Source organism: Letharia columbiana (genome assembly GCF_014066305.1).
Source record: "Letharia columbiana isolate WasteWater2 chromosome Unknown Sc0000002_s0, whole genome shotgun sequence".
Classification (NCBI taxonomy): domain Eukaryota; kingdom Fungi; phylum Ascomycota; class Lecanoromycetes; order Lecanorales; family Parmeliaceae; genus Letharia; species Letharia columbiana.
Window position 1 is genome coordinate 1,688,370 of NW_023501038.1, and position 25,530 is coordinate 1,713,899.

The following is a 25,530-nucleotide window of genomic DNA, read 5'->3' on the forward strand; positions in this document are numbered from 1 at the left end:
AATGCCAGGGAAGCCGTACAATGCATCTTGTACACCATCTATTTACCGCAGATATTGATAAGGAATCCCCCAAACAGTTAGCCTCCCTCAAGCGAGTGAAATATCCACGCCCGGACGAGTCGTCACTGAAGCTTGTTGAAAAGGGGAGCGATGAGGTCGCCACCATGACTCTATCACAAGCTTTGCAACGCCTCAAACCTCGCTCTTACCTGGCAAAAGCAGGACCAGGAGCATACCGTATCGAAACATTTCCCGATCCTGGACCACAAAAGGTCTTGAAAGTTACAAAACCATCATACAAACCATACACCAGAGCTGGTCGGGGCAAGGAAACCCATGTCAGCACTTCCTGTACTCCGCAACTTCTTCGCCATCATTTGAGGACGTCTTACGAATACCTTCTGCAAGGGGCTCGTATGGAGTATCACCTTCATCAGAACGTCAAGGAGAAAACCCGCACGGTCGCCTGGGCCCTTGCACACTGCATGGAACTCAGGCCGGAGTCAATCTTAGCGGCAATGCCCGAGGGGACAACAATGTTGGGGGAGCCTGTTGTCACCGATTTGTCTTTCAAAACGAGGCCCTCCAAAAATCCCGAACGCGCTAAGTCTCAGATGATGTGGATAATGGAGAATACGCAAGTCCGTGGAGTGGAAGGTACGCCGCAACGAGTCACGGCAATTCTCGCGAAATTGCCATTTCAAAAGCAATTGGAGGATGAGACATCCCCCGTGGTTACGCCTGAGGATGTCTGATCAGAATTGTTGTTGCTACTTCTTGTTTTGGCATCCGTGGATGTTCAACCCGAGATCGGTCGACATGATGCAGCAGATTGACTGTGCTCTTCGACTATCTGTTGGATTTTCGACTAGGCTCGCCAAATGGAGGGTAATCTTTCAATTTGCAACAACTTCGCCCCTGGAATCAGCTTTCCCTTCCGACCAATCAGCTGTCGCTTGATGAGACGTGCGCCTTCTTCACCCAGTCTTTTACTTTCAATAACACCTACGAATCACAAATGCGGCAAAGTCTGGACATGATCGATCTGAGCGATCATGTTCACGATATCAGTTCTCATTTGGAACTCATGGACATCACGCTTCATGATACCCTTGGCAGCTTTCCTACAACACATTCCATCTTCGACATGTAGGGCTCTGTGGGCGCAGTGTCACCATACAATAATACTCCAACAGAAGCTCCTGATTTCCTCAACGTTTCACATTCTCGAAGAGACCGATAGCTGCCTTCAATCCGTTAATTCTGCATTACTCCGGCTCTTGCTTCAAAAGCGTGATTTTGGCGAAAGCTATGTCAAACTTCGGACCTGACACCGAACGAGGTAGCAGGATGTCTTCCGTTTTGTCGCGGATTCGGGTTCAATAAGGGGATCAAAAATTATCGCGAAAGGGTCGGGACTCTTCCTATCTCTAGACAATGACAACACTCGGTGGGTTGATGTTGGAGAGGGGCTGCGGTCATGGGAAGCGTTTGTGGCGCCGTGTGGTCGGGACCTCTACGCGTCGCCGAGGTCTACGTGTATAGCTCTAGAACATCTGGATAGCCTCTGCGAATTACACTTCCCATGCATTCACTGCACCTACGAGCTAAGATTGCTCCATACTAAGGTCATTGCTGTCCATGAGCATGAGAATTTCAAGACTACCAGGATTTCTAACATCGTGCCGTCTCCGTCTAAATCGCTCAAAGGGACGAATGCCTAGGCTTTGAAGGCCGGATGGTCAACCTTCGTCAGCAGCAGCAGCGTCATCATGAACAACACCCCCATCCCATCCCATCTCTACCTCAGTCCTTCCCTCATCGATCTAGCTAGACCTGCCGTCTGCCGCCGGACCGTCCGTCCGTCCGTCATCCTCTGAGATCGGCCACCGTGCCATTACGAGCCACGCGCGTCGTGTGGCTCGAAAGGCATGATGAGTGTGTATGAGCTTCGCTTCTTTCCCTGGCCAATCTTGCCTTCCTCCTTTGACTTGGAAGGGACCGGTGTTCGAGCGTTGTGGGATTGTGTCTGGCTTCCTGCGCTGCTTCTCCCTTTCTTAGCTCCCCACTCTCTTTCTTCCTCTCTTTCTGCCTTTCGTTCTTTCTTCCCTCATCCCGGGCACGGCGATGCTCCCACGGTGTTCAAATGGCCATGTACTTCCTGTCCCCCTCCAGCCCCCACTTGTTGCGGATCCCCGTCAACACCTGCTTGATCCACCTGCCCTCGGGGCTGTCGGCGCCGAAAAGCCGGAGGTTGGTGAGCAGCGGGAACAGCAACAGGTAGGCGCCGCCACAGCCGTGCTTCTCGAACATCAGGTCGTAGGGCACGGCGCGGCAGATGTTGTTCGCGGCGTCCCAACGCTGCCCGAGCAGGTCGGACACCGAGGGGGCCGCGTTCAGATCGTCCGGAGACGGGGGCACGGAGAGCATCAAGCTGGATAGGAAGAAGATGACCGTGTTGTAGAGTTGATATTCGTTGGCTCGGAGGAAGTTGGGGAAGTTGATGGCGTATTCGAAGATCTCAATGGGGAATTTGAGTTCGGAAGGCGGGAAGTAGGACAGATTGACGGATTGTACGGCGGAAGGGTAGGTCTCATCCCAGACCTCTTTCCACTTTTGCAGTTTGATGTAGCAGCTTTGGATGCGTCTGCGTAATGCTACAAGACGAGGATCGTGCCTGGTCACCGAGGGGTCGGTGGCTGGGCTTGTTGGGGTCGTGAAGTCCCATACGAATGAAGTGGGGGAGCGCAATGCCTTGGAATCTTCGAGTAGACCAGGTATAACGCAGAATATGTCGATGAGGTGATTCATTGAAGACTTCTGTCCGGGATCTTGAGCCCAAGGAAGCGTGAGCCATGCAGGCTGGTCGAGAAAAGTACGCTTATAGTCTGTGATAGCCTTGATGACGATGATCGGCCTGGCAGCCTCGAAGATGTGACGCTCTTCGACTGTTTGATGACGCCGAGGTCCACGAGCCTCGAATAGACGTTCGACACCCCCTGCATGCTGGATCCAGCCCGCGGAGCCCGTCGATGCAACCAATTCGTAGCGAGCCAACAAGATGGATGACAGTAAAACTGAAGAGGACCACATGGCGTCATGGTCATCCAGATCATCCCTGAGTTTGAGTAGCGCTTTCCCATAGCATTCGGCGCCCTGCACAACTATGTCCTGTTGATGATGAGCTTTGCCAAAGAAAGCTAACGCCAATGCATTAACTGAATCTCTTGCTGTTCCAGATACATGATTCACATCCCAGGCGGGTAGAAGTGATTTTCTTCCGGTATCCAAGTGCCCCAAGAAATTTTGCACGAGAAATGTGACACATATCGGTTCTTGAAAAGCCGAGAGACTTAATTCGAAGGGCACAAGTGCGCTCTGTACGGAGACATTCGGCCTGGCTGATACATTGCTCGCTCGCCTGGTCGACTGCGAGACTTTCCTAGGCCCTCGTGGCGGTCTCTTTATGCGCCTTGCAATGCCATTGGAGACTGGATGTGAAGCATTGCGTGAAGAGGATTCTGCATGAACATTTGGATTGTGGTTGACCATTCCAATTTCTTCATCAGCCTCAGGATCTTCCTGCCCAGACGTGGGCCCTTGTGTGTTGTTGTGTTGATTGATTTTTTCGACATGTGGGTCGAAGGTGACGGGTAAGCCTCTGTAGCCTTCGCACAAGAGACCTGAACTATAGCACTTCGCACACGTAGGCTCCCCTTCGTCTGTCCAGTGTTTAGAGGGTACGTCGGGAATTTGTAGTATCACGTGCAACTTACCGCATTTGACGTGCCTTCTAAGGCACGTAATGCAGCCGTTGCTGCGGCCTCCTATATTACCCATGTATGGGATACGGAATAGCTGATCACGCTTGTGCAGCAGTTGATTGTTGGTATGCAAGGGTGTGGGAGATGCTAATTGCTAGAGGGTGCTACCACTCGGATTGAGAAGGGTCTGTTGTCGGAGGTTAAAATGCCGAATCAGCGCTTACCCCGCAAAGCAAGCGTACCCTAGAATGTACATCCATCCAACGTACCGGAGTTGAGCGAGTTAACCGAAGTACATAGCAGCGTTACATCCCGTCTTTCAGGATCATTAAGAAATGAGAAAGGGTGGGTTAACCGTCTGATATTAATATATCAACCGGACGGAGCACGGCTGACTCGTGGGTGGCCCTCGTGGGTGGTCCTCACTCCAGCGTATGACGTATAGTCTGCGCGGCCGCTCGCAAGCAGACCCCAGATGGTCACAGAGATTGCGCGAATACGCCTTGGGGAGTTGTGATGGGGATAGGACTGCGGACCTCTGAAACAGGGTCGATGAGGCCCCAACGAAGAAGCCTTTAGCTGATTCTGGAGTATTGCGCGAGGAAGGTCGGTAGGCAAAACAAGGCAAACACGCTCACATGACCGTTGATTTGGGTCTTTGATTTGGGTCTTTTTTGGCGGTCCTATCACTGCTCAATGTTGCTTTGTATGATTGGATACCGAACAGATGATGAGATGAAATGGAAAGTGGTGGGAAGGGAAGGGAAGGGATGGCAGCAATTTGATACTTAATAACCCGGTGGCCAGCCCCCACAGCGAGCGGGAAGCCTAGGCACGGGCCTCCGCTAAAAAGACGCGCTACGTTAGTCCTGATTGGTGATAGCGTCGCGCGTCTGGATTGCCGAAGTGCCGAATACAATAAATGTTTTGGTTCTGGTGGCTATCATCATACTCACTACCGTACTCGTATCTTTTTGCAATGCTGTTGGAACCTAAAGTACCGTACTTTATTATTGACAGGTAGCCTAAGGCGAAGGTTACTTTAGCTTACGGCCTCAACCCCTGATGACCAATGCTGTCTACTTGTGACAGCGTCAACAAAGGACCCCGTTTCCTAGCCTCCTCCTCCCCACTTTTTCCCCTCTCATATCATTCTTCCCTCTTACCCACCCTTCACCATTCACCCTCCACCAGTCCCACAGACTTTCATGCATCGCCTTCTCATCCGATGCTGGCAGAGTATCAATCACCCTGGCGCAAATTCAACCACTGCAACCACTTCGCCTGCCAGCTAAATCCCTCGTCTGAACGCCAGTCGGTGGCGATGGAGCCTTTTTGATTGGTCATGTGCTCTGACTCATAGTTGGCCCATGCGCGTAAGGGTGCTTTTGGATTACATAAGTGCTCGACTGGCGTGTAGAGACTGCTTTCTTTCCCCCGTGGTGGGAGAGGAGGAGCACATGGTCGCTAGAGGTGGTTAAACCTCGCGGATGGTCATGTCCTGCTGGGACTTGATATCTTTCTCGAATAGTTCGACGTGAGAAGGATGTCGCTACTAATCACCGTAATGGAATAAGAGAGCCAAGGACGTTTGCGTTCTTGACTGGGCTGTGCTCCGCGTAGCTTCTATGCCCGCTCGGGGTGGAAGCAGCGAATAGATGATATTTTGGGATAACGCATCAGGGTGGGGAGGCCAGTTTTGGTCACAATTCAAGTATGTGATGTGTAGGTTGCAGCAACTATTCTATCTCAGGACTTTCTTGGGCCAGCATTTGTACCCCATGCAAATCATATTGTTTTTCAGCAGCTGGCTGTGAGGAGGCTGGGCAACATATTTTGACAATTTTCCGTCTATAGACATCCGACCAAGCGTTTGAGGCATTTACCGGTAGCAATAAGAACAATCGTTCTGACACTGCGTACTTGACACTTCGCAAAATGTTTGCTGCGCCCAGGAGACGATCATTCTCTCGCTAAAGGCTAGAGGCATTCAGGGGCGAACAGGATCACCGACTAGTCATTCCTATTCGCTGGTCTGACACGGCCGAAGGCTACGTCGCAGCACCCAATAATACGCAGCACGTGCGCTTTGAACGCACTATGTGCGCATAACATCCAAAGACTCCAGGTTGCGCCGGCGTACAGGTCTTGGAACCAACTGTCTAGCCCGCAATGCGGGGACTGAGCTTTCGTGATGGGATTCTGGTGAAGATTGACCATCGTGCAGGACGATTTCATGGCTAGATGGGCAGTGACCTCATACGAACATCTCCTCGAAGTAGGGGCTCAGGTGTGAGCTTGGAGATTAGTAGTAGCAACACGCAGTCAAGAATATCCAACCTCTATCCGCATTCTTCTCCCCAGAATTCCAGCCCAAGGCAATGAAAAAGACAAAACTTCCTTTCCAAACCCTGACGCAGATCGAGATCTACCAAAATTGGTGGGATTTCGCCCCTGCAGTCGAAGCCTAGGTGCATAATCAGCCCCTCCGCTCGGCATTATGCGCGCATGCACGTCGCTGCATACTAGTATGACATCTTGGGAGAGCACTTGATTTGTTACCGTTCGGGCGGTGCATGCGGTGTCGATCCCAATCGTGCCTAGCACTCCGTTGCTTCTGCTTCAGGGTGAGAGAATACGGGTGAGGACTCCGAATGAGCTCCTACAGTTCAGGCGCGGTGCCAAGAGAACTTGGCCGTGTTCAGAACCTTTTTCTAAAGTCCTTGTCGATCTGCAGAGAAGCCCCTGGTTGAAAATCTTACAATCCGGGGTTCGGGCGCGGTGCCAGAACCAAAGTTGAACCTGTTCACGGGCTTTTCCCAATAAGTCAAGGACCTAGATTAATATTCGTCAAGGCGAAATGCATTCATCATGTTCGAATCTGGGGAGGAAAAGTGGGGGGGTGGGGGGTTTGGGTCCATTCATTATCATTATTCGAATATTGGCATGCTGTGTGACAAAAGCACCAAAGAAATCTATCCTGCGCATGCTGTTCGACAAAAGCACCAAAGAAATCTATCCTGCGCATGCTGTTTGAGAACAAGATCCAAAGAAATCCAGCCCGTGTATGCTCGCCACCTTGCCATGCCAGATGGTCCCATTGAAACCGCTGTGTGTGTATGATGCCTTTTTCTTTCATTGCTTCCCTCTGGTCCTCCGGTATAGCTTTCCTCCTCTTCCGCCGCCTGGGCATGAAGAGTCATACCGCATGACGCACGATAAAGAGCAGACTAGGGGCGGGCAGGAGGAGGTCCTAGTGGCTGTCCCCACATGGGATGGTCGATTGGGTCCGTGATGACATCGTCAGGCAAGTTGTCCATTGCCATCAGTAGGGTGGGCTCCTCTGCAATGCCTTCATGTCGATAGGGAAACTCAAAGTCTGAGACAAAAGGGTTACCAGTAGTACATGGTACGAGAGAAAGTCTTTTGGAAGATTGCTTACCGCCTTTGACAGTCTTGCTGATGGTTTCCGGCAAGATTCGATACACGCCATCCGCGTCAGCCAGGTAAGGTGTGCCACACTAGAGTATAGATCAGCTTAGATCCCCAAAGACTGACCTTGGACCAGAGCGACCGTATCTGAACATACTGCATCAACGGCAGTTTCAGTGGCAGGATCCCGGTCGCGGTAAAGGTACACGACACCGCCGAAAACCATTTGTTCCAGGTTTGCTGCCAGACTCGCCTTCGGTCTTTTCTCGTGTCCAACCACGTAAGGCCTATCGTCTGGGGAGGAGTAGTCCCTCTACACCTTTCAGAAGATACGTGAAAAAGACATGACCGATCTCGTGGAAGATGGAGGTTGCGGTTATGAACAAGTAGTTTCTGTAATCCCTGCTCGCGAAATCGTTCGGATCGCTTGGGTCTGCGATGACTCTTAAGGTGAACATTTGGGCCAGGTCTCTAGAGTACGGTCAGCTTGCCCAAGCAACGACTTCCTGAACTCTAGCTGGACATCTACTTACCTGTCCATTGAGTACGATGGCCTGGTCCGAGGTTTTAAACTCCCCACCCCATGCGTGTCTACAATGGGTTGACAAAGTAGTCCGGCTTGTACAAGCTGTGGTCGACAAATATCAATGGGAACTTATCAAGGACTTTTTGCAGGAAGGTATCCGTGACATCTCCTCCAGTTTCTCCTCGGTCATCGGACCTTGAAGGAACCAGACGTTCGTCTGTCGTTTGGCAGTATTGTCTGACGAGCTCTATGAAAGCAGACCGAACCGTCTGGTTCGTGGGCCAGCATTCCTCGGCATACATTGATGGCGTCGAACCACACAGGTAACTATGCCTTCTTCCGGGCCGTATGGGGCTTGTGGTACTGCCTGTATCATCTCAGGGGGTAAACGAGGAAGGATCTAGCAGTGTTCGACACCTCCTCAAGAACAGGATCCCGCGTCGGCCATTTGGTCATCGAGGTGATTCAGGAGTAGGTAAACAACAATACGTAGCAGATAGAGATAACTTTGAATCTGAAGGACAACAGAGAGAGGAGAGGGAGCCAGTCTGGAGAATAACAGATAGAGGAGAGAGGGGAACATATACTCGGGAGAGGCCCTACTCAATGCTTTGTAAAGCTGCGGCGGCGCGTTGTAAAACAAATCATCGTGTCAGCCTCAAACATTCTTGCGTGGAAACATATCAATGTGCCAGACTGGGCCGTTGGAGGCGGGCGTCACTTCCTTCGAAACAGTCCCTTGTGAAGACTTTCTTGTATCAAATCGACAGTGTGGTGTGGACTGGGCCTCATGTTGATGGGGGAGATAGTGAGATTGTTTCTGATCTGCCCTTCGATTGTTCAGGCTGCAGATGGGTACTAGCGCGTAAAAGAATTTGTGGCGAAGTGATGTGCCAGACTTGGACAACGGCGATGAAAAGCAATTGAAACCAAGGTCTGTCTCCTGAAGCTTCCCCACTTAAGTCGGCAGTCTGGTGTGAATGAGGTGTCACCCCATGAGGTGATACCGCGGATTTATTTCTAGTCCGTCTTTCGATTTGAAAGCACCTATTGAGGGGTATTGAGTCAAATATTAGCCCTGTGACTTCGCAGAGTTTCGGGACCGGTGGCGGTCGAATTTACAGAGCATGGCAGACGTGCCGCCAAAACCAGCTGCGGTCGTAGCTTCATGAATCCGAAACGAGATGGAAACCGCCGAGTAGGAGCAGCTTCTCTCCTTGCCAAAAGCTCTGTCTGGGCTAGACTCATATGATGACAACGGGCATGATACCAATCGCTTGTGTTGCCATTAAAAGACGAGGCGCTCAAGATGGTCACTTCTCCAGGCAGCTTCTCTGGTACTTGGGGGACAAGATCAAACAAGTCGCAGCTTCCCGAAACTTCGCAGCATGAGACAGCAGACGACACTCGAAACATTGACTCGGCAGACAACAGAATTTTCTGCGCCTCTCGGGGCTAGGCGGCAGCGTTTAGGATAAGGATGGGCCTGTTGTCCTCTGTCCTCGGCGATTCAGTTGCCGCTTCACCCTACGAAGGGATCAGCGAAGCTAAGCCTGTTTCAAACCCGCCAGCCAGAATCTCATAACACTTCTCTAAGGCAGAGTGAAGAAACGTTTCGGACAGATGCAGTGGTGGTGATTGCGGAGTCAGGAAAAGCCCAGGATGCTGAAGGTGTATAAAGTCTTCGGGGGTCAGCGGCAGGGGAGGATCATACGCAGGCAGCCGGTCAGGGAGTAGTCGACAAGTGTTTGATGAGGGTTAAAGAGTAGTCGACGAATAGTTGATAGAATTTATGAATTTGTCGAAAAATGTTTGATGAAGATTAGGGAGTAGCCGAAAGATTTTTGATGATGGTTGAGGGGTAGTTGACAAATGTTCGATGAAGTTTAGGGAGTAATCGACAAATGTTTGATGAAGTTTAGGGGTCTGTCTCGGCGTCCAATGGGACCGTGCGTTTTGATTGCTAATCTCTAGAATCTGTTACTGGCACTTCGCATATAATTAGATGACGCGCTGGAAAGAAAAACTAAGCCTCGTCCTCACCGTATGTAATTCTATGCCGTTCGTCTCCACCATTTCTCAAGTCAATTCTGGCCTTGCCGATCACCTGGGTCACCTATGCTCAGATTATCGAAAGGGAAAGATCTTATGTAGAACCCCTTCGGGAACTCCCAACGAAGATTGCTGATATTAGCGATCATTTGAACCCCAGTGATGGGGCTACACACTATCAGGAGGACTCCTGGAAAGTCTTCACCGCGTAAGTCTTGAAGATCGACATATAGATTTGTTGGCGTTCTGCCTCCGCAGATTACCGTTTACGTGCTGACTTCGAAGTAGCTAGCGCAGAGGTGTCGAGATGCGTCGCTGGGTAGCCGTGGCAAGGCTGCCTGAAAAGAGGGAAGAGTCTTTAACAACCATGCCACACTGGGACTTGAGATTCTGGAAATTCCATCTGTTCATAGCTTTCCAGACGGGCTCGTGAAGTGCAATTCGAGTATCTGCAGATTATTTGACAGAAGATTCGGAGTTACTGTCCCGCAAATGCTCGCAAGCATCCACACTGAAAGCACGCTTCAAAATAGACACACAGAAACCACCCGTTTTCCTTCCCTATCTCCCTTGTGTCCGTTTCGATTCGTCCTACCAGCGCTGCCTTCTGGCGTTTGCCTCTCATGCAGCTTGGGCACGAAGGCCCGGTTGGAACGGAAGCCGAGCGAGAGCAGATTGGGGGCCGACGTCCACTTTCTGACAATGTCTTCGGTATTCGTCCATAACGATCCATCTCATTGGATCCGTGAGATTCACTGGGGGGTAGTGGTCGCCTATCCTTTCCATGGAGTCACGATCGACTAGAGGACCCTCGAGATGATAAGGAAAATGGAAATCTGATGGTTACCCTTGCTTAATAAGGAAGTACTGCACGGAGGGGAGATAGCTCACAGTAGCTAACGATGTCATCAATTGAATGCTGCGAGATTCGTTGGACACCGCCTTCTGTGAGGATATGAGGGATGCCGGGCTAGAACATACATCAGCTCACATATTAGAACAATAGGTGTAGAACTGCAAAGACAAATCATTAAAAGTACCTGGCCGCCATCATCGGAGTGATCACGATAGTATTCCAGTGTACCACCGAAAACGGTTGTCTCCAGATATCGGCCGGCCTCGCCGATGCCTCCGTTCGAGTATCCGCTAATGCGTGGTCCGATGTTAGGTGGAGTCAATGTTAGATCCTGGGTGAGAAAAGTCACAAGCATATGGGCCATCTCATGAAAAAAGGTGTTGGCGAACATGAAGATGAAGGTTCGGAAACGTTTATTTGCATGGTCGCTTGGGTTCCCAGTTCGGGCTGCGAGGATCGCTGCCGTACCCATATCGCGAACTCTCTAAGTCATGGTCAGCTTTGCTTGACCATACAGTTTCTAGAGCCTATCACGTACGGGTCCATTCAAGATAATGCTCTGTTCGCGAGGGTGAAAGAAATTTCTCCATTCGCGTCTAGGGTGAGCGCCGAGGCAACTCGGGGAACCGATGGAGTCATCAATGTAGACAGTGGGGAAGACCATGAGTATGCTGTTGATGAAAGTCAAAGTAACATCTTCTAGGGATCTGAATCCCTGCCGAGGATCATCGTACCAAGGTCTCGGTTGGGATCGATGGAATTCTCGGACGAGAGACACCAGAACAGCCCGAATCCTCGCAGTACGCAACATACCTCGACAGACGTTTATGGATGCTATGACACAAGAAGCCATGTTCGTCTCCGGTGGATAGACGAAGTCTGGCGCTCCGTGGGGATCCCGGTGGACAATAAGGAAAGGAACCAAATTCTGTGCCATGTTAGTCTTGTGCTGGGTGAAGAGTGAATGTTGGTTAATAAAGGATGAGCCTGAATGTTGGTGTATCAAGAAGAGGAAAAGAGGCCACATTTATATTTAGCATAACCTAATAACACAATTTGCCGAGTAGAGAGTGTTGAGCAGAGCTCGGATGATAGTGACGAATTGGAAAGCTTGCTCAACTTTTGCCCCTGAAGTGATTACTTCTGGAGGGCATCATGTGTCCAGAGATCGACATACTGATATAGATGAGGTCTCATCCCCACGGTTAAAATTGCAGGATTGGTCTGGGTCAGCGCACCAGGCCGAAAGCACCAATAAAGGAACTTTGAGTCAGACGTAGACTTTGCAGCTTTTTGGGTCGGTGGTGGAGTGGCAAAACCCATTGAGCTTGATAGGTACAACAGTACACTGTCAAAGAGAAAATGCAGCCGTAGTTACACGATTTCAAAAATTGGCAACCTTGGTCTACGAGGAGCAGGCCATCCCCTTGTCGAAAGCACTAGATGAGCTGGATCCATGCAATGACAATGGAATTGTTGGACCTGATAGCCAAAGGCTGTGTTAACACCGAAGTACTAGGAGCTTAGGACTGCCACTTGATTTAGCAGGTTGCCCCTTCGTTAGAAGACTAGATTCAGCATACTGGACATTCCGGAGCATTTGCAAACGCGGGCGAAGCTCTCATTGCATGATAACTTCCGACCCTGCAGCCGCATCTCGCACTTGCGTTTCACGGGCTACGCTGCAGAATAAAGAATATGCAGCCAAAAGATTGCTCGCATAAGCATCACGTGCACAACGTCCTGGGTGACATTCTAGCTCGCTTCCCTGCTATCTAGTGATCATGTCCAGGCCTCCAGCCGGTCAGGGAGCTGCGAAGGGAAGCTTTGTATCTGTTTTCGTGAAGGGATTGCAAAATATGACTCAGCTTGCATGGACAGAAACAGCTTATGTAATTAAAGATGACGTGTTGTCAAGGAATTGCCAAGACTTATTCTCGTCTACCTCGTGACACCTGAACTTCATTTTCCTCCCTCTTTTTCTCTTTCCTTCCAGCCTCATCTAGTTCTCTTCTCCAAGCCGTGAGAGTCACAACGGAAACAACATGTTCTCGCAAGTCACGGAAACTCCAAGATTTGCTGAGCTTGCCAATCTCAGTATCGACAGGTTGAAACAGCTGGAGACTGCTCTAGCGTCTATTCTAGCCTCACCGAATGCTCAAGACACGTATGCTCAGATCATCGATGGGAGAGCCACTTGGCAGTCCCATGTAGACCCAAACACCCGTGGATTCCCAAACGAAACTATCATTGTCAGCGATCATCCAACCCCCAGTGATGGGGCCCTGCAGCTATACGAAGAAATCAGAACAGTCTTTACACCGCAAGCTTTGAAGATCGACGTACAGGTGTGTCCAACCTCCCATCTAACAGGCGTTTACGCAGGCGCTGACTCGGGGATAGCTAGCCCAGAATTACCAAAATGCACCGCTGGGTAGCCCTGAACACGACCTGCGCCTGCTGGAGATAACAGCAGCTTCGCTGAATGCACTAGCTGGAATGATATATGCATCCTTCCATCCAGAAACAGTCCTCAAGCCCCAAGAGTCACCATCAGCCCAACAGGATCTTCTATTCCTTGAGACAGATCAATTCTACGTCGATTTTTACCACACAAAGTACAAAGAATTCCAGAGATACCCATTCGGCTTATTGAACGTGGTGGGCTATTGGGCCGAAACCCAGCTCTTCGGCGGTGTGTTGTTGTTTGACCGTGGAGAATCAGGCCGGGAGGTTGGCTTACACCGCCGGACCTCATGCGATACCGCAGCTCCTTGCAGAATCTATGCTAATTGAGACTAGATCAACAACGCCTTTTTGCATCCACCAGAGGTCTTCTATGGCTACCAACTCTCTTCTCACCAAATCGCATGTTTCTCGACTCTGAGCAAACCAAAAGAGGCCGGTCAGCTTTCTGGCGCAGAAAACCCCCTTCCGTTCACCCAAGAACCAAACGCCCACCTTGAGAACACCTGGGTTAGGGCAGGGGAAGCACCGCTTCGTATCTACAAGAACCAATACGATAAGCCGCCACCTTCGTGGGTTCCGGCACATCCGAGCTGTACGCAAACTCACGATGAAGGATTGTTGGTATCGTTTGACGAGGCGAGGGGGATCGTAAAGGAAAAGGGTTGGGACAGACTCGAACCTCAGGACTACGATCTTGTGGCGCTTCAGAACTCCCACCCGTTTCTCAGCAACATGTACCCAGTGAGAGACGATGCCTCCAAATGAAGCCTATGATGTAAGGCAAGACATGGCTTTAGACGGCCGAAACATTCTCTTCTACTTGATTCATAGCGATAGCGGCAACATGACTATGTCCACTCACCCTGCGATAACGCTTTTCTTACACTTAAACGGCCTCACAGTATTGTCTCCCGCCGGGCATCTGGGGTTCCCTGGCAGGCTTTGACTCCAGACCTAGCGCTCGTTGTTTGCTTTTGGCGGCACATTCAGTGAAGCGCCTCGGAAAGTTGACCACCCTGCGGATAGAAGCAAACCTCTGAGAGTAGTTTCGGTCAACGATCTGCAAGGCGGCTACGTGTAACTCTGATAAGGATAGAGCTAGACCCACACCCCTTCATGCTACATGTGCACCCCTGAGACTCGATAAAACCCGGCAGCTTCCGTGTAGAATCGCACTGTTCGTTGAGAGACTTTTTCCTTGGCAGTCCAATACCGCAACACAGGTCTTCTTGGAACGTGCGTCCCACGTAAGCTTACACACGGTTGACCAAGAGAGGACGTGTCTGTTTGAAATCTAGCGCGCCAGAAGAGTGCAAGGGTCGGTGCGTGTAGACGAAGACTTTCGAAGGGAGGGAGTATGTTTAGCGCTAAAAAATTATTGCGTCGATCAGCCCCTAGTACAGAGCATTCGGTGTGCCCGCAATGCCAAGGTGTGGAGTTTGCGCAGAGAGTTATATACTTGGATAATGTTGTTGGAGTCCTCTCATCGCACGTTGTCAGAAAGGGATGGTTTTTGTCGTGATATTATCATACATGATTCTCGTTTTACCTGCAAGGGAGTTGTTTTTGGTGCGTTTAATTTTCTCTATTCACGATTATTTGATAGAAAGTGCAAGACTTTTGGTTGATAGCCACCACCATGTGCGAGATGAAAAGACATAGAGCTCTGTCCTGTTGGCCTAAGGGGGATGTGGAACCTCTCTATGCATGCATGACCTTCGCTCCATTCTCTTGCGAGTAGCAAACAACTATATGCAATCTAAAATCGCCACTGTCTTAGCCATAAATCCATCCATTGCCTGTTCACGGGCTCGAGTTCCCTCATCCTTTCGCTCCACTTGCTTGTCTCTTTGGTGTCAAGCTTGACGTTGTCGCGGCCCGAGGCACGTCGGCGCACGAGATCTGCGAGCCAGCCTAGAAGTTTCACGGCCGGATTTTTATCGTCGGCACCGGAATCCCCGGTGGTGCTCTGTTCGAGCGCCTGCACCCACTCGGCCAACGAGACAACGCGCAGTTGATTGGCGGAGTATTCTTGCACAACAGGAAGTAAGTCCGGCCAGGTAGCGTCGTGCGGATTCACGACGTGGTAGTACGCCACGTGTCCTCCTTTACCCTCAGCGTCGGGGTTTACAGCATGGAGAGTATGCTCCGCTAGCTCGAGCACCACGCGCGCGCAGTGATCGACAGGAACCCAGTCGATGATCCCACTCACATCGTCGGGCAGCATACCGAGGTGTTTCGAACTCGCAAGTACCGAAGGTAGCCATTCTTGCTTACTCCACATCCCGCGCTCCCCATCAGTGACTGGGCCTGCGATTTGGCCGACGCGTAAAATAGCGATGTTTACGTCCCACTGCTGGGCAGCGTATTCGAGAATCTTGTGAGCAGCTAGTTTGCTGGATCCGTAGCCAGGGGTGCAGAGGGAGAGGTCGTTGGCGTGGGAGGATTCTGGGACGAGGGTGTTGCTGGTGTTGGTGGAGGGCCAGTTATAGACCGTTGCGACACTGGAGGTGAAGACGAGAGGGGCGTGGGAGGATGTTGAGGCGGCGAACTCACAGAGGTTGCGAACGCCGGCGATTTGGGGCTCGAAGGAGGGGAGGGAAAGGTTAAAGTCGACTTGCCATTGGTTGTCTCCAGAAAAATGTTAGCGTTCACTCGGGAAAGAAAATTAGCAACGGAGGGCATGAATGTCAGATTTGTTTGTGTAATGAGATTGGAGACCTAGGACTCACGGATTATTTGATCCACGCTACGTAGCATTTCTTGATAAACATTTTCTTTGAGGCCGAGAAATTGATTGGCTAGATTTGCGGCAAGGAACGTTGCTTTATCAAAGTTGGTCGATAGTCCTTTGGTGATATTGGACCTGCTCTGTCTCGCTTCACTGTCCAGGCCTCGGTTCAGGGAATAGACTTTGGATACCCTGGAGTCTGCTAGGAGTAGATCCATAATGTAAGAACCCAAGGAACCCGTGCTGCCGGTGAGAAGAACAGTAAGGCCTTTGTGAGTGGTCTCTGATGCGTGACTTGGCGAGATTATCGCCGGGGTCGTATACTTGTCCACCAAGCCTTGGAACACTCGCTCATGGCTGTCTGTTCCGGCGTGTCCATTCTGCAGCTTGACATTGAAGGACTGGAGGATAACTGTGGAAAGCAGATTAAGGCTTGGATGTGCATAGATCAATTTTGGTGTGATGTCGCTCTGATCGGATTGCGGCTTGTCTTCCGACAAACCTCTTCGGATTACTGCACTGAGATTGAGAACGTGAAGGGAGTTCATGCCGGCGTTGAAGAAGTCGTCATTTGGCCCAAGACGGAGGTCTGAGATTTGAAGGATTGCCAGTCTGAGGGAATCAACCAATGCGGAGTAATTATGAACTGAGATTTTTACGGAGATATCCCTCGCACCGCTTTCTGCTTCTGCGTACAGTTTGTTGATCTCTTCAGCGTACTCATCTATCGTTGCTCCACGCCGTATAGTCCCTGCGGCGCGACTTTAGTACTTGGGCCGTCAGGTGCGGTGAGAAGATTACCTTTGCCGGCTCGCAGGAACGGCTTGTCAGGGCTGACAATCATCAGATGAGACTTCGAAAGCATGCCGTGGGTAGGTGCCGTCTTGTTGGATTCCATAACAGTCTTCCATACATCGTCTAAAAGGCTCTCTACACCCTGTCGACTCTTGGGTATCTCGTTCGGCTCCAAGATTGCTGCAGCATTGAAGCGGCCATGTCCAACAATGAGCGCAGATCGAACAGCTGGATGGGCCGAGAGAAGGTCCTCGGTAACTCGTGGCATGAGCTTCTCTCCATTACTGAAAACGAGGATATCGTCTACCCTGCCTATGTGCCGCCAATGATGTGGTTTGGTTGGATGCTTCTTGTACAGGTCTTTTGGAGAGAATTCCTGTAGTTGAGGGAACACCTTGAAAACGAATTGGAATCGCTCAAGTTTGGGATCCCGGACAATGACCATTTCATATACGTCATCCTCGGGCGTGGGTCTCCATTCGATCCCGTTGTGTACTGGATCGAAGTAGAAGTATTTCCAAGCGTCTCCATCTGTAACGTAAGAATGGACTGTGCCCGTCTCGGTACTACCAAGCCAATTGTGTAATGTGACCTTTTTAGAGAGTCTTTCTCCTGGTTCATCCGAGATGGGTCCTATTGAACATGTGGGTTAGACAGATCTGCTTCAAGTAAGACTGGTCATATCAAGGAACCTTTGGTTACTTACCGCCTCCGTAGAATACTCCTTCAAGTTTACCGAGCCTTTCCAGGGATGCTTGCGACTGGCTCATATCTTCTAGCAACGAAGGAGGCAACAGTGCCATATCAACGTTGCCATGGTCTAAAAGCTCGTCGATGAGACCTGCGTTGGGAATTCTGTCGGCAGGCGCAAGAACCACTGTCAAAGGCAGGTATGCCGCAGCGGCCAGACAGTTCCCCACGCCCGCTGCATGAAAGAGTGGAAAGGGGCATAGCAATCTTTGACAATTATGCTTCAAATGTGCGAACATCGTTCGACGACCGTCTCGAGAGGGAATCAATTGAGCGTTATCGGGTTGGGCTGCCGTACTGTGAGGTAGATAGATTGGCTTTGGTCGGCCAGTGGAGCTCGATGTGTGGAAGATCACGTATGGCATCTCGGCTACCTCTTCGTACTTGACATTGTACAAGTATTTCGGTACTGGGACCGCATCAAGCCATACATCTATTTCAGGAACAGTAGCCGCGTGCATGGGGAAGCGATGCAGTATTTCGTCAATGGTGGTTGTTGATGCGTGAAGAATGATCTGGCAATTGGTTTCTTTGAACAGGTGAACGTGGTCCTCAATACTGTTCCGCGGGGATGTGAGAAATAGCTATTGAAACCAAGGACGTTTAGTTTTAGACGGAGCTGATGCATTCGGGAAGTGCACTTACGATGTAACCAGCCTTGATAGCAGCTACCAGCAGGATCAGGTATCGCATATCTTGGGGTCCAATGTATGCGACCGTGGACTGCCCGTCCCCCTTTCCCAGCGTGGACTCAATCCACCAGGCAGCGCGGTCAATGGCGTTTGCGCCCGTCTCCCATGTGACATCCTTGAATCCATCGCTAGGACGAGAAGACGGTATGGACAGCCAGACTCTCTTTGGTTCATGTTGCGCAAGCTCCTCAATCCTCGAGGCTATCAGGCGTTGGCCATAACGCGGGTTCGTTTCCATGTCTGTGCACTATGTGTTACGGGCATGGAGATAGCAAAGTGGATAGAAGTATATGACCGTCGAGATACTTTGAAGGAGGGAAAATCAATCTTGCGTTGGAAGGGAATAATTTTAGCTGCATTGCGATTGGCGTCTTGTGCGGGGTCTCGGCGGGCCTACACGACAAGCGGCGTAAGGATTGTTTGGCTAAAAAATCAACGATTCGTCCGTCAGACAAAGTAGAGAGATAGTAGGGTTACAGTTACATGCAACGGTAATGACGGGAGGAGAGTAAGGTAAGCTAAGCTAAGCTAAGGTAACAGTTGGATTGGCTTAGTGTCCGAGATCACCCATGTCGTATCTGTCATCATCTCTACAGAGGATTGAATTTTATCGTTGTAAGAGTCAGAGCAGCGGAATCTTACGACCCTAATTCTTTGCTTATGTCTTACCTGTATGAAATCTTGGACCTTGTTTCGCTCGTGTCTTTACTTAGGTACGAGGGTACCTTAGTCAAGCACTACAAGTAAGGCGAGTACGGTAAAGCCGCTACTCCGTACCTTATTTAGTGGCGTCGGGCCGACACTAGCTTACATACCTTAGCTCATCGAGTCAGCATTCAGCGTCACCTCATATCCGTGCCTCTTTCCCAACAGCGGCTAATACTGAGACCACCTGAAACTGGGGCCCATATCGAATTCCACAACTCCTACTCTATCGTCTTACAAGGCTCCATAGCAAGCCCTCAGTTGCGTGGAATTTATGACATCCTGTCCAGCTGTTTGGTCGCCGTCGTTGCTTCGACATGGACCATTTTACATTTGAACGTGCCAGCAGTCAAAGATTCAACCACAACCAAATTCTTTCCCAAGCTCAACTTTATCTTCTTCACCATCATGTTTCCGGAATTCATGCTCGCCCATGCCCGGAAGAGCGCTTGATGGCGTACATGGTCCTGGAGCGATTACGCGATACCGGAGTCAAAACGATTTCGCTGGGCACAAGAAATTTGCTCTTGCCGCACTGATTGGGAATCGCGAATGGAGGCAGACTTCTAGTGTGCTGGCTCAATTTTCTCCCTCTCTTCGCCCAATGCGCTCGATGAGGGAAGAGGCCAATAATGACACCGCGAGCTGGATGAATCGACTATTACGATTTCGAAGCGATGCTCCAGGTGCCTGCCTCATCGCCGGTCCCCACACATGCGTGGAAGAGGACGGATCTCTCTCGGGATATGATCGCGGAACCTCAGATTCCCTCAGACCCAGGAAATAGTGCTGCAGCAGAAAGTCCACATTCAACCAAAACTCAAAACACAAGTGACACGAATACGACGCACAAGTCATCTTCGAAGCAAGCACACGATTGGACTACCATAAACGCTATTTTCGCTAACATGGGAGGCTCTCGATTTTAGCTAAGACGAAAAGAATACCGCACCATCAATGGTTTTCAACTTGCGAGCCTTCTGGAAACAGGTGCGCTCTCGCAAGTCCCCGACATCTCGAGAGAACAGATCCTTGACAGGAGCAGAACCGAAGATATTGCTCGCTGGCTAGCCATTCTTCAGTGTCTCTGGCTTTTGCTCGATTTGATAGCTCGCATAGTAGAGTCTTTGCCTTCTTCGCAAATCGAAAATGCTACCATGGCTTTCGCCTGCTGTTCTATACTCAGGTATCTCGCCGTGCGGGACCAACCGAAAGACGTTGATGTTGCGCCTAATATTCCAACCACGATCCCAGAGATGAAAGGGGTTCCCTCAAGTCCTGATCCCCTGTTCGAGAGGCCCGTGAGCTTCTTCCTGGAAGTCTTCTGCCCCAAATGCTGGCAGCCATAAGGGTACAATCGTCTCATCCCAGGACCAAGCAGATCATCCTGGAGAAGACGACCCATTCGAAGGGGGAAACAGGACGCGAGCGAAAGAACCACGAACGATGATCACCTCGTCAGGAATTAACGTTCCCATCCCATGACCGGGCGGCTGGTATTAGGTAGCACAGTCTCTGGTGGTATGCACTGTGTAGCCTGGGATTACTATTTCGTGACTAGCTTTGACCGAAGGCTTTGGGGAGTAACGGCGTTGGTCACCACGCTCGCACAGCTACTTTTGCCAATCATAGATCGTGGTGCCAATACGTTTCAGAGACGGCTCAATCTTAGTAGCCAACCTACGGAAGCTCGGTGGTTCATGAGCTTCTGGACTGTTGTCCTTCATTTGGCACTTTTGCTGGCCTTTGTATCGCTGAGGATTTGCATCATTGTGCTAGTCTTCTCTAGTCTCAGGGCAATGCCAGAGGGGGTGCATCGCACTACCTGCACCAACCATCTCTTGAGTGTCCATTGAGCAATCTTGGGTCTCATCTTAACGGAGCCACATTCTTGCTGTTGCATCCCTGCCTTGCTGAAGATCACTCGATGTTGTCCTCCCATCCACGCATCATACCGCTTAGATCTAAGCTTTGAATGCTCAGAGCAATGATTGAGACTTGTGCAAAAGAGTCCGGCTGTTCTCTCACCTTTAGTATCTACGGACTGCTTTCGTATCAATTGCGGTGCTCAACGCGGGTCTGAAAAGCTGTGATTGTGCTTTCGATCAATAGTCTTAGAGCCCTCGCGCAAGAAGTGTCCCGGCTCCGGCATTATTCTCGACGTGATCAGCTGGAACCTGATTATGACGTTCTCTGTTTACTGCTATCCCTTCGTAGTCACTGACATTTCAGTTGCATTACATGCGGCTCAAAGTAGTACCTCACCGAGCTTGACAGTTCCCTAGGCTGAGGTTTGCGGAGTGTTTGTCACGAGATTGGGAATGCGCTGGGACATGGGACCGTGGGTGCGGCGAAGACATAATACAGAAAGTTTAGGTCAGTTGAGAGAGACGTTGCGAGAGGCTTTTTTCCGTCTGCAGGGCTGAATGAGCCTTCTCGTAATGGTGTAAGATGCAGCGATTCCTAGGTGTTCATTCTCGAAAAACACAGATCTCAGCAGAGTGACTTGCTTGATATACCAAAGATTGAGCGTGTTGGCCTACCCGAAGACTTATGTTTCCGTAGCAGAATTAGTGTCTCTCTTTGTTGTTGTGAAAGCGGTCGGTGAAGGCGGTCGGTCCTGAGGATGCAGAAGCTGACCCAGTCAAGTGGGGACTGAGGCGCAGGTAAGCAGCAGTGACCATGAATCTATTAACATACTCAATACACGAAGAGAAGCATCCTTCTCCTGGCTTATTACTGCTGTTAATCTGACGAAGAGCTCAATGAAAAAAGTCAGAAACGACACTCCGACAAGGCTGAGCCCAACCAAAACCGACAAAATACCAACGGCTTGGCAAGCTATGTTTATACAGGCTAGCCTGAGCAGTCTGAGCAGCTATGCTAAGGTACTGCTATATTTGGAGGCGCCACCACTTCTGTCTCCTGTGATCCGGGACCTGTTATACAAAATCACAAGCGCAAAGTCATACTGGGCTGAGTGCACGTCCATACGTCTCATCCATAAGACATTCTAGACAATCTAAGTCTAACAATTGGCATAGAAAAATGATGTGTATTCATTTTTGTGGACGGTCAACTCGTGAAGGCGTAAATGGGAATCCCCAAATGACGAGCATATATTCGGAAACTGGGCAAGTAAAGGGGGATTGTTCAGGGATAATCCTTGAAGAGTTATCCGGGGACTTCACGGGCCACTCGGCACAATATCATTGACACATGAGAAACTATTATATGATACCAAATTTAGCTCGACTGCACGTACCCGCCTCTTTACTCCGCCATGATGTCTCGCAAGTATAACACACACTTCTGTTCCGTGGTCGACACCTGTAATTCATTACATCAACCAAGTCTCACATGCATCTACCGGCCACAAAGCTATTGAGCAGCGATGACAGCAGAAGGTGGCTCGCATAACTTCTCTTCAGGTGTCACAGAAACTCGACCGACAGGCCCACTTTTCATCGATGATGGGGGATGTAGATGCGCTTTGCAAGAAGAGTTGGGTACAGAGGCGTGGAGATGTATTGCCAATACGACTAACAACATCTACTCGGGACAAACAGGGAAGTGGTTCTTCGCAGTCAACCAAGCCAATTCTGCATCGCTCCAAGATTTACCCAATTCCGACAGTAACCCTCCGGACCTCAGTACACCTTACTTCATAGAAGGTGAAGGACAAAACGAGAAATTTGTGGAGATCACATCAGAAAATGAAAACACCGATCTCGGAGATGTGACTTGCTCGGGCAAGAATGACACAGAGGCGTCGTCAGATCTCTACAAAGAGGTGTCAGTCTCCACGACGGAGTCGTTGAGTCCCTGCTGGCAGCCAGGCACAACACCCCTCATCCTACAAGACGCTAGTGAATGGAATGCGACAGGTTGCAATCTTGGCTTCCTCTGTAAGTGCGGCGGTCCAATTACGTAGAGGAACATTCAAACCAATGCTGACGGCTCCATCAAACACAGGTCAGAACAACACGGCCAGTAATCCACCAACCTACTGTCCACCTTCTCCTCCCGCCCAGATCGCTAGACTTGAAGGTGTAACAACCCCTCCGATGGGACCTTACGAGCCCGTCGTCTGCCAAAAAGGGAACTACTGCCCACCTGGAGGTACGCAACAGATCATATGTCCCTCTGGCCACTTTTGCTCGATTGGCGCCTATGAGCCTACCCAATGCAGCTTCGGTGCTCTTTGCCCGCCTGCCAGTTACAGAGATAGATCATTGCTGCCTCTCATCCTGCTGATCGCCTTGGATCTGTTGATCATATCTGCTATACTGGTTTCAAAGATACAATGGAATGGGAGACGTGAAAGTCCTCGGAGGCGTAGCAGAAGGGCGAAACATTTGAGGAAGGTACTCCCCTTCTCCCGTTTAGGAGCCCAGAATGAACAATATCTTCCCATCTATGATGGCAATTTCCCCTTGGAATCTAGGATATCGGGAGTGAGGCGAGCCAACACAAGTTCTCTAGCTGCTATGGACAACGATTTCGCGTTTCATGAAAGTAACGCGGTGGATGACGAGAGATCAGACTCCAATATCCAACAATTGGTCCAATCTCTGTCAAGATGCACAACTGCTGCCAGTATCGGTCTCTCCTTTGAGTTTGCAAATCTCAGCTATCAGCCGAAAGGCTCCAATCAGCCTATCCTGTCTCAAGTCACAGGCGGGATCACTAGTGGAAGCTTCTGGGGTATCATGGGCGCCTCCGGGGCTGGCAAATCAACTTTTGTCAACGTACTTATGGGCAAACATTCGCACACCGGAGGTGTCACCAAAATCAATGGAGGTACTGGCATCTCCTCCAAATATAAGAAGGTCATTGGCTACGTGCCTCAAGATGATATTGTCTTGCCAGAGCTTACCGTCCGCGAAAACATCTTGCATTCTGCCCGAATACGATTGCCGTCGGACTGGAGCGACAAGGACGCCCAGAGACACGTGGAGTTAGTGTTGAAATGCCTGCAACTACCGCATGTGCAAAATTCGCGAGTCGGCAGTACTGCTGCACCAGTGATCTCCGGTGGGGAGCGCAAGCGTGTCAGTATTGGCATGGAGCTTGCCGCAGCTCCGATGGCATTATTTCTGGATGAACCAACATCAGGTCTGGACGCTACTTCCGCTTCCTCTATCATGTTGATATTGAAAGCTGTTTCACGCTTGGGCATCACTGTCGTGACAATTATTCACCAGCCACGGCACGAGATCTTCGAAGCGCTCGACAACGTTCTACTACTTGGTGCGGGAAGAGTGATATATTCAGGGAAAGAGGCAAAGGCCCAAGCATACTTCGAAGACTGCGGCTTCAATTTTCCCGAGGGCCATAACCCAGCGGATACCATAATGGATATCATCGCGGGTCAAGGACATCTGTACAAGAAGCTGGGTGACACCGATGTCTCACACTTGATCGAGCAATGGACATATCGTCAAGACGCCATGAAAGCAGCGACAGGCTTCCCTTGCCCCAGTCCTTCCGATGTCGAGATAGTTGCCTTGGACAGGACAGTTCAAATGCGAGGGGCATCTTGGTATCGCCAGACCTACTTCTGCCTTAGCAGGGCTTTCCTACAACAGTACAGACTCAGGTCCAGCTTCTATGCGGAAATCAGCGTCGCTACTCTCACGGGTCTCCTCCTTGGTTTAGCGGAAACGAGCGAAGATGGCATTAACTTCCGCGGGATTTTTCATCATCCTTACGAGCTTCTTTCGTCATCGGCGGATTACAGTTCGGTGCCAGAGATGTCGTTGCTCATCGGTCTAGCGTCTGGAATCATTGCAAGCCCACCAGGAGTCAGGGTCTTCGGCGAAGAGAAACTGATGTACGCCCGCGAGGCCTCCTCAGGCCATAATCGCTTTGCATACTACATCGGCAAAGTCCTCTCCACACTGCCCAGAATGATTTTATCTAGCCTACACTTCACGATGCCTTTTATGTATCTCTCAACACCAAGAATGTCCTGGGGCGCAGCATTCATTGCCAATCTGCTCTACTTCTACTGCATCTATGGCCTCTCGTCATGCGTCTCTATGGTGACAAGGCGAGAAGATGGACCGTTGATTGCAACCATGACTAGTCTAGTGGTAGCCATAATCAGTGGCGTCAGACCGAGTCTGCACACCGTCGGAGGATGGCACATGACGTGGCTGTGGAGAGCGAGTCCCGGGACATGGTTGTCGGAAGCTTATTTCACGGAGAATGTCACGCCGTATCGCTATCTTTACCAGATCGATCCTGCGGCGGCGGGGACGGGGTTCAATTTGGGTCACTACAGTCTAGATCTAGCGATGCTGTTTATGCTGGGGACATTGTACCGAGTGATAGCTTTCGGGGCTTTGAGGGTGTTCAATCGGAGAAGTCATAGATGACAACAGATTCAGGATCTTGACTTGCAAAATTTCACTTGGGAGAAGCTTCGACTAAATAGAGGATCCTAAGAAGGAAAACCACAATCGCTGACACACTTCACGAACAAAGCAAATGCTTTCTGCTACCGGAGCGGAGCACACTTGAAGCGCGTGCACACTCCAATACTCTCCTCAAATCTTAATAAAGTTTGGAGCAATCTGATTTGCGGCGGGTATACTGTGCCATGAGAAAGCGCTTATGTGGAGTGCCGCGATGCGCTTGCATGGTTGTACATCTGCACGTGGCCTTTGAAATGGCCTTGTCTAGCTAGAAGATGTGTCAGTTTCACTGCGAGCTGATGAGAGAAGTAATGCAACCCTCGGTAACTGATATAA

The 25,530-nt window shown here is 50.3% G+C and overlaps 8 protein-coding genes across 8 annotated transcripts; 4 read left to right on the plus strand and 4 right to left on the minus strand.

The window, feature by feature from the left end:
• Positions 1 to 20: 20 nt before the first annotated feature.
• On the plus strand, positions 21 to 755 carry HO173_001490 (uncharacterized protein; the record flags this gene model as incomplete). The annotated part of the gene is made up of 1 exon (XM_037303429.1): positions 21 to 755. One exon carries the CDS (start codon positions 21 to 23, stop codon positions 753 to 755), a length of 735 nt encoding a protein of 244 aa, XP_037170076.1.
• Positions 756 to 2,142: 1,387 nt separating this feature from the next.
• On the minus strand, positions 2,143 to 3,840 carry HO173_001491 (uncharacterized protein; the record flags this gene model as incomplete). Its single annotated transcript, XM_037303430.1, has 2 exons — positions 2,143 to 3,722; positions 3,777 to 3,840. 2 exons carry the CDS (start codon positions 3,838 to 3,840, stop codon positions 2,143 to 2,145), a joined length of 1,644 nt encoding a protein of 547 aa, XP_037170077.1.
• A 3,154-nt stretch (positions 3,841 to 6,994) lies between these two features.
• HO173_001492 (uncharacterized protein) lies at positions 6,995 to 7,737 on the minus strand (the record flags this gene model as incomplete). Its single annotated transcript, XM_037303431.1, has 5 exons — positions 6,995 to 7,143; positions 7,207 to 7,285; positions 7,354 to 7,490; positions 7,546 to 7,667; positions 7,730 to 7,737. The coding sequence occupies 5 exons, from the start codon at positions 7,735 to 7,737 to the stop codon at positions 6,995 to 6,997; spliced, it is 495 nt and encodes a 164-aa protein (XP_037170078.1).
• A 2,658-nt stretch (positions 7,738 to 10,395) lies between these two features.
• On the minus strand, positions 10,396 to 11,567 carry HO173_001493 (uncharacterized protein; the record flags this gene model as incomplete). The annotated part of the gene is made up of 4 exons (XM_037303432.1): positions 10,396 to 10,610; positions 10,666 to 10,744; positions 10,815 to 11,114; positions 11,169 to 11,567. The coding sequence occupies 4 exons, from the start codon at positions 11,565 to 11,567 to the stop codon at positions 10,396 to 10,398; spliced, it is 993 nt and encodes a 330-aa protein (XP_037170079.1).
• A 1,108-nt stretch (positions 11,568 to 12,675) lies between these two features.
• HO173_001494 (uncharacterized protein) lies at positions 12,676 to 13,864 on the plus strand (the record flags this gene model as incomplete). The annotated part of the gene is made up of 3 exons (XM_037303433.1): positions 12,676 to 12,978; positions 13,034 to 13,363; positions 13,433 to 13,864. The coding sequence occupies 3 exons, from the start codon at positions 12,676 to 12,678 to the stop codon at positions 13,862 to 13,864; spliced, it is 1,065 nt and encodes a 354-aa protein (XP_037170080.1).
• A 994-nt stretch (positions 13,865 to 14,858) lies between these two features.
• HO173_001495 (uncharacterized protein) lies at positions 14,859 to 18,305 on the minus strand (the record flags this gene model as incomplete). The annotated part of the gene is made up of 5 exons (XM_037303434.1): positions 14,859 to 15,730; positions 15,832 to 16,581; positions 16,632 to 17,258; positions 17,332 to 17,959; positions 18,021 to 18,305. 5 exons carry the CDS (start codon positions 18,303 to 18,305, stop codon positions 14,859 to 14,861), a joined length of 3,162 nt encoding a protein of 1,053 aa, XP_037170081.1.
• A 900-nt stretch (positions 18,306 to 19,205) lies between these two features.
• Positions 19,206 to 19,559, plus strand: HO173_001496 (uncharacterized protein; the record flags this gene model as incomplete). Its single annotated transcript, XM_037303435.1, has 1 exon — positions 19,206 to 19,559. One exon carries the CDS (start codon positions 19,206 to 19,208, stop codon positions 19,557 to 19,559), a length of 354 nt encoding a protein of 117 aa, XP_037170082.1.
• Positions 19,560 to 22,166: 2,607 nt separating this feature from the next.
• Positions 22,167 to 25,155, plus strand: HO173_001497 (uncharacterized protein; the record flags this gene model as incomplete). Its single annotated transcript, XM_037303436.1, has 2 exons — positions 22,167 to 22,680; positions 22,748 to 25,155. The coding sequence occupies 2 exons, from the start codon at positions 22,167 to 22,169 to the stop codon at positions 25,153 to 25,155; spliced, it is 2,922 nt and encodes a 973-aa protein (XP_037170083.1).
• Positions 25,156 to 25,530: the final 375 nt, after the last annotated feature.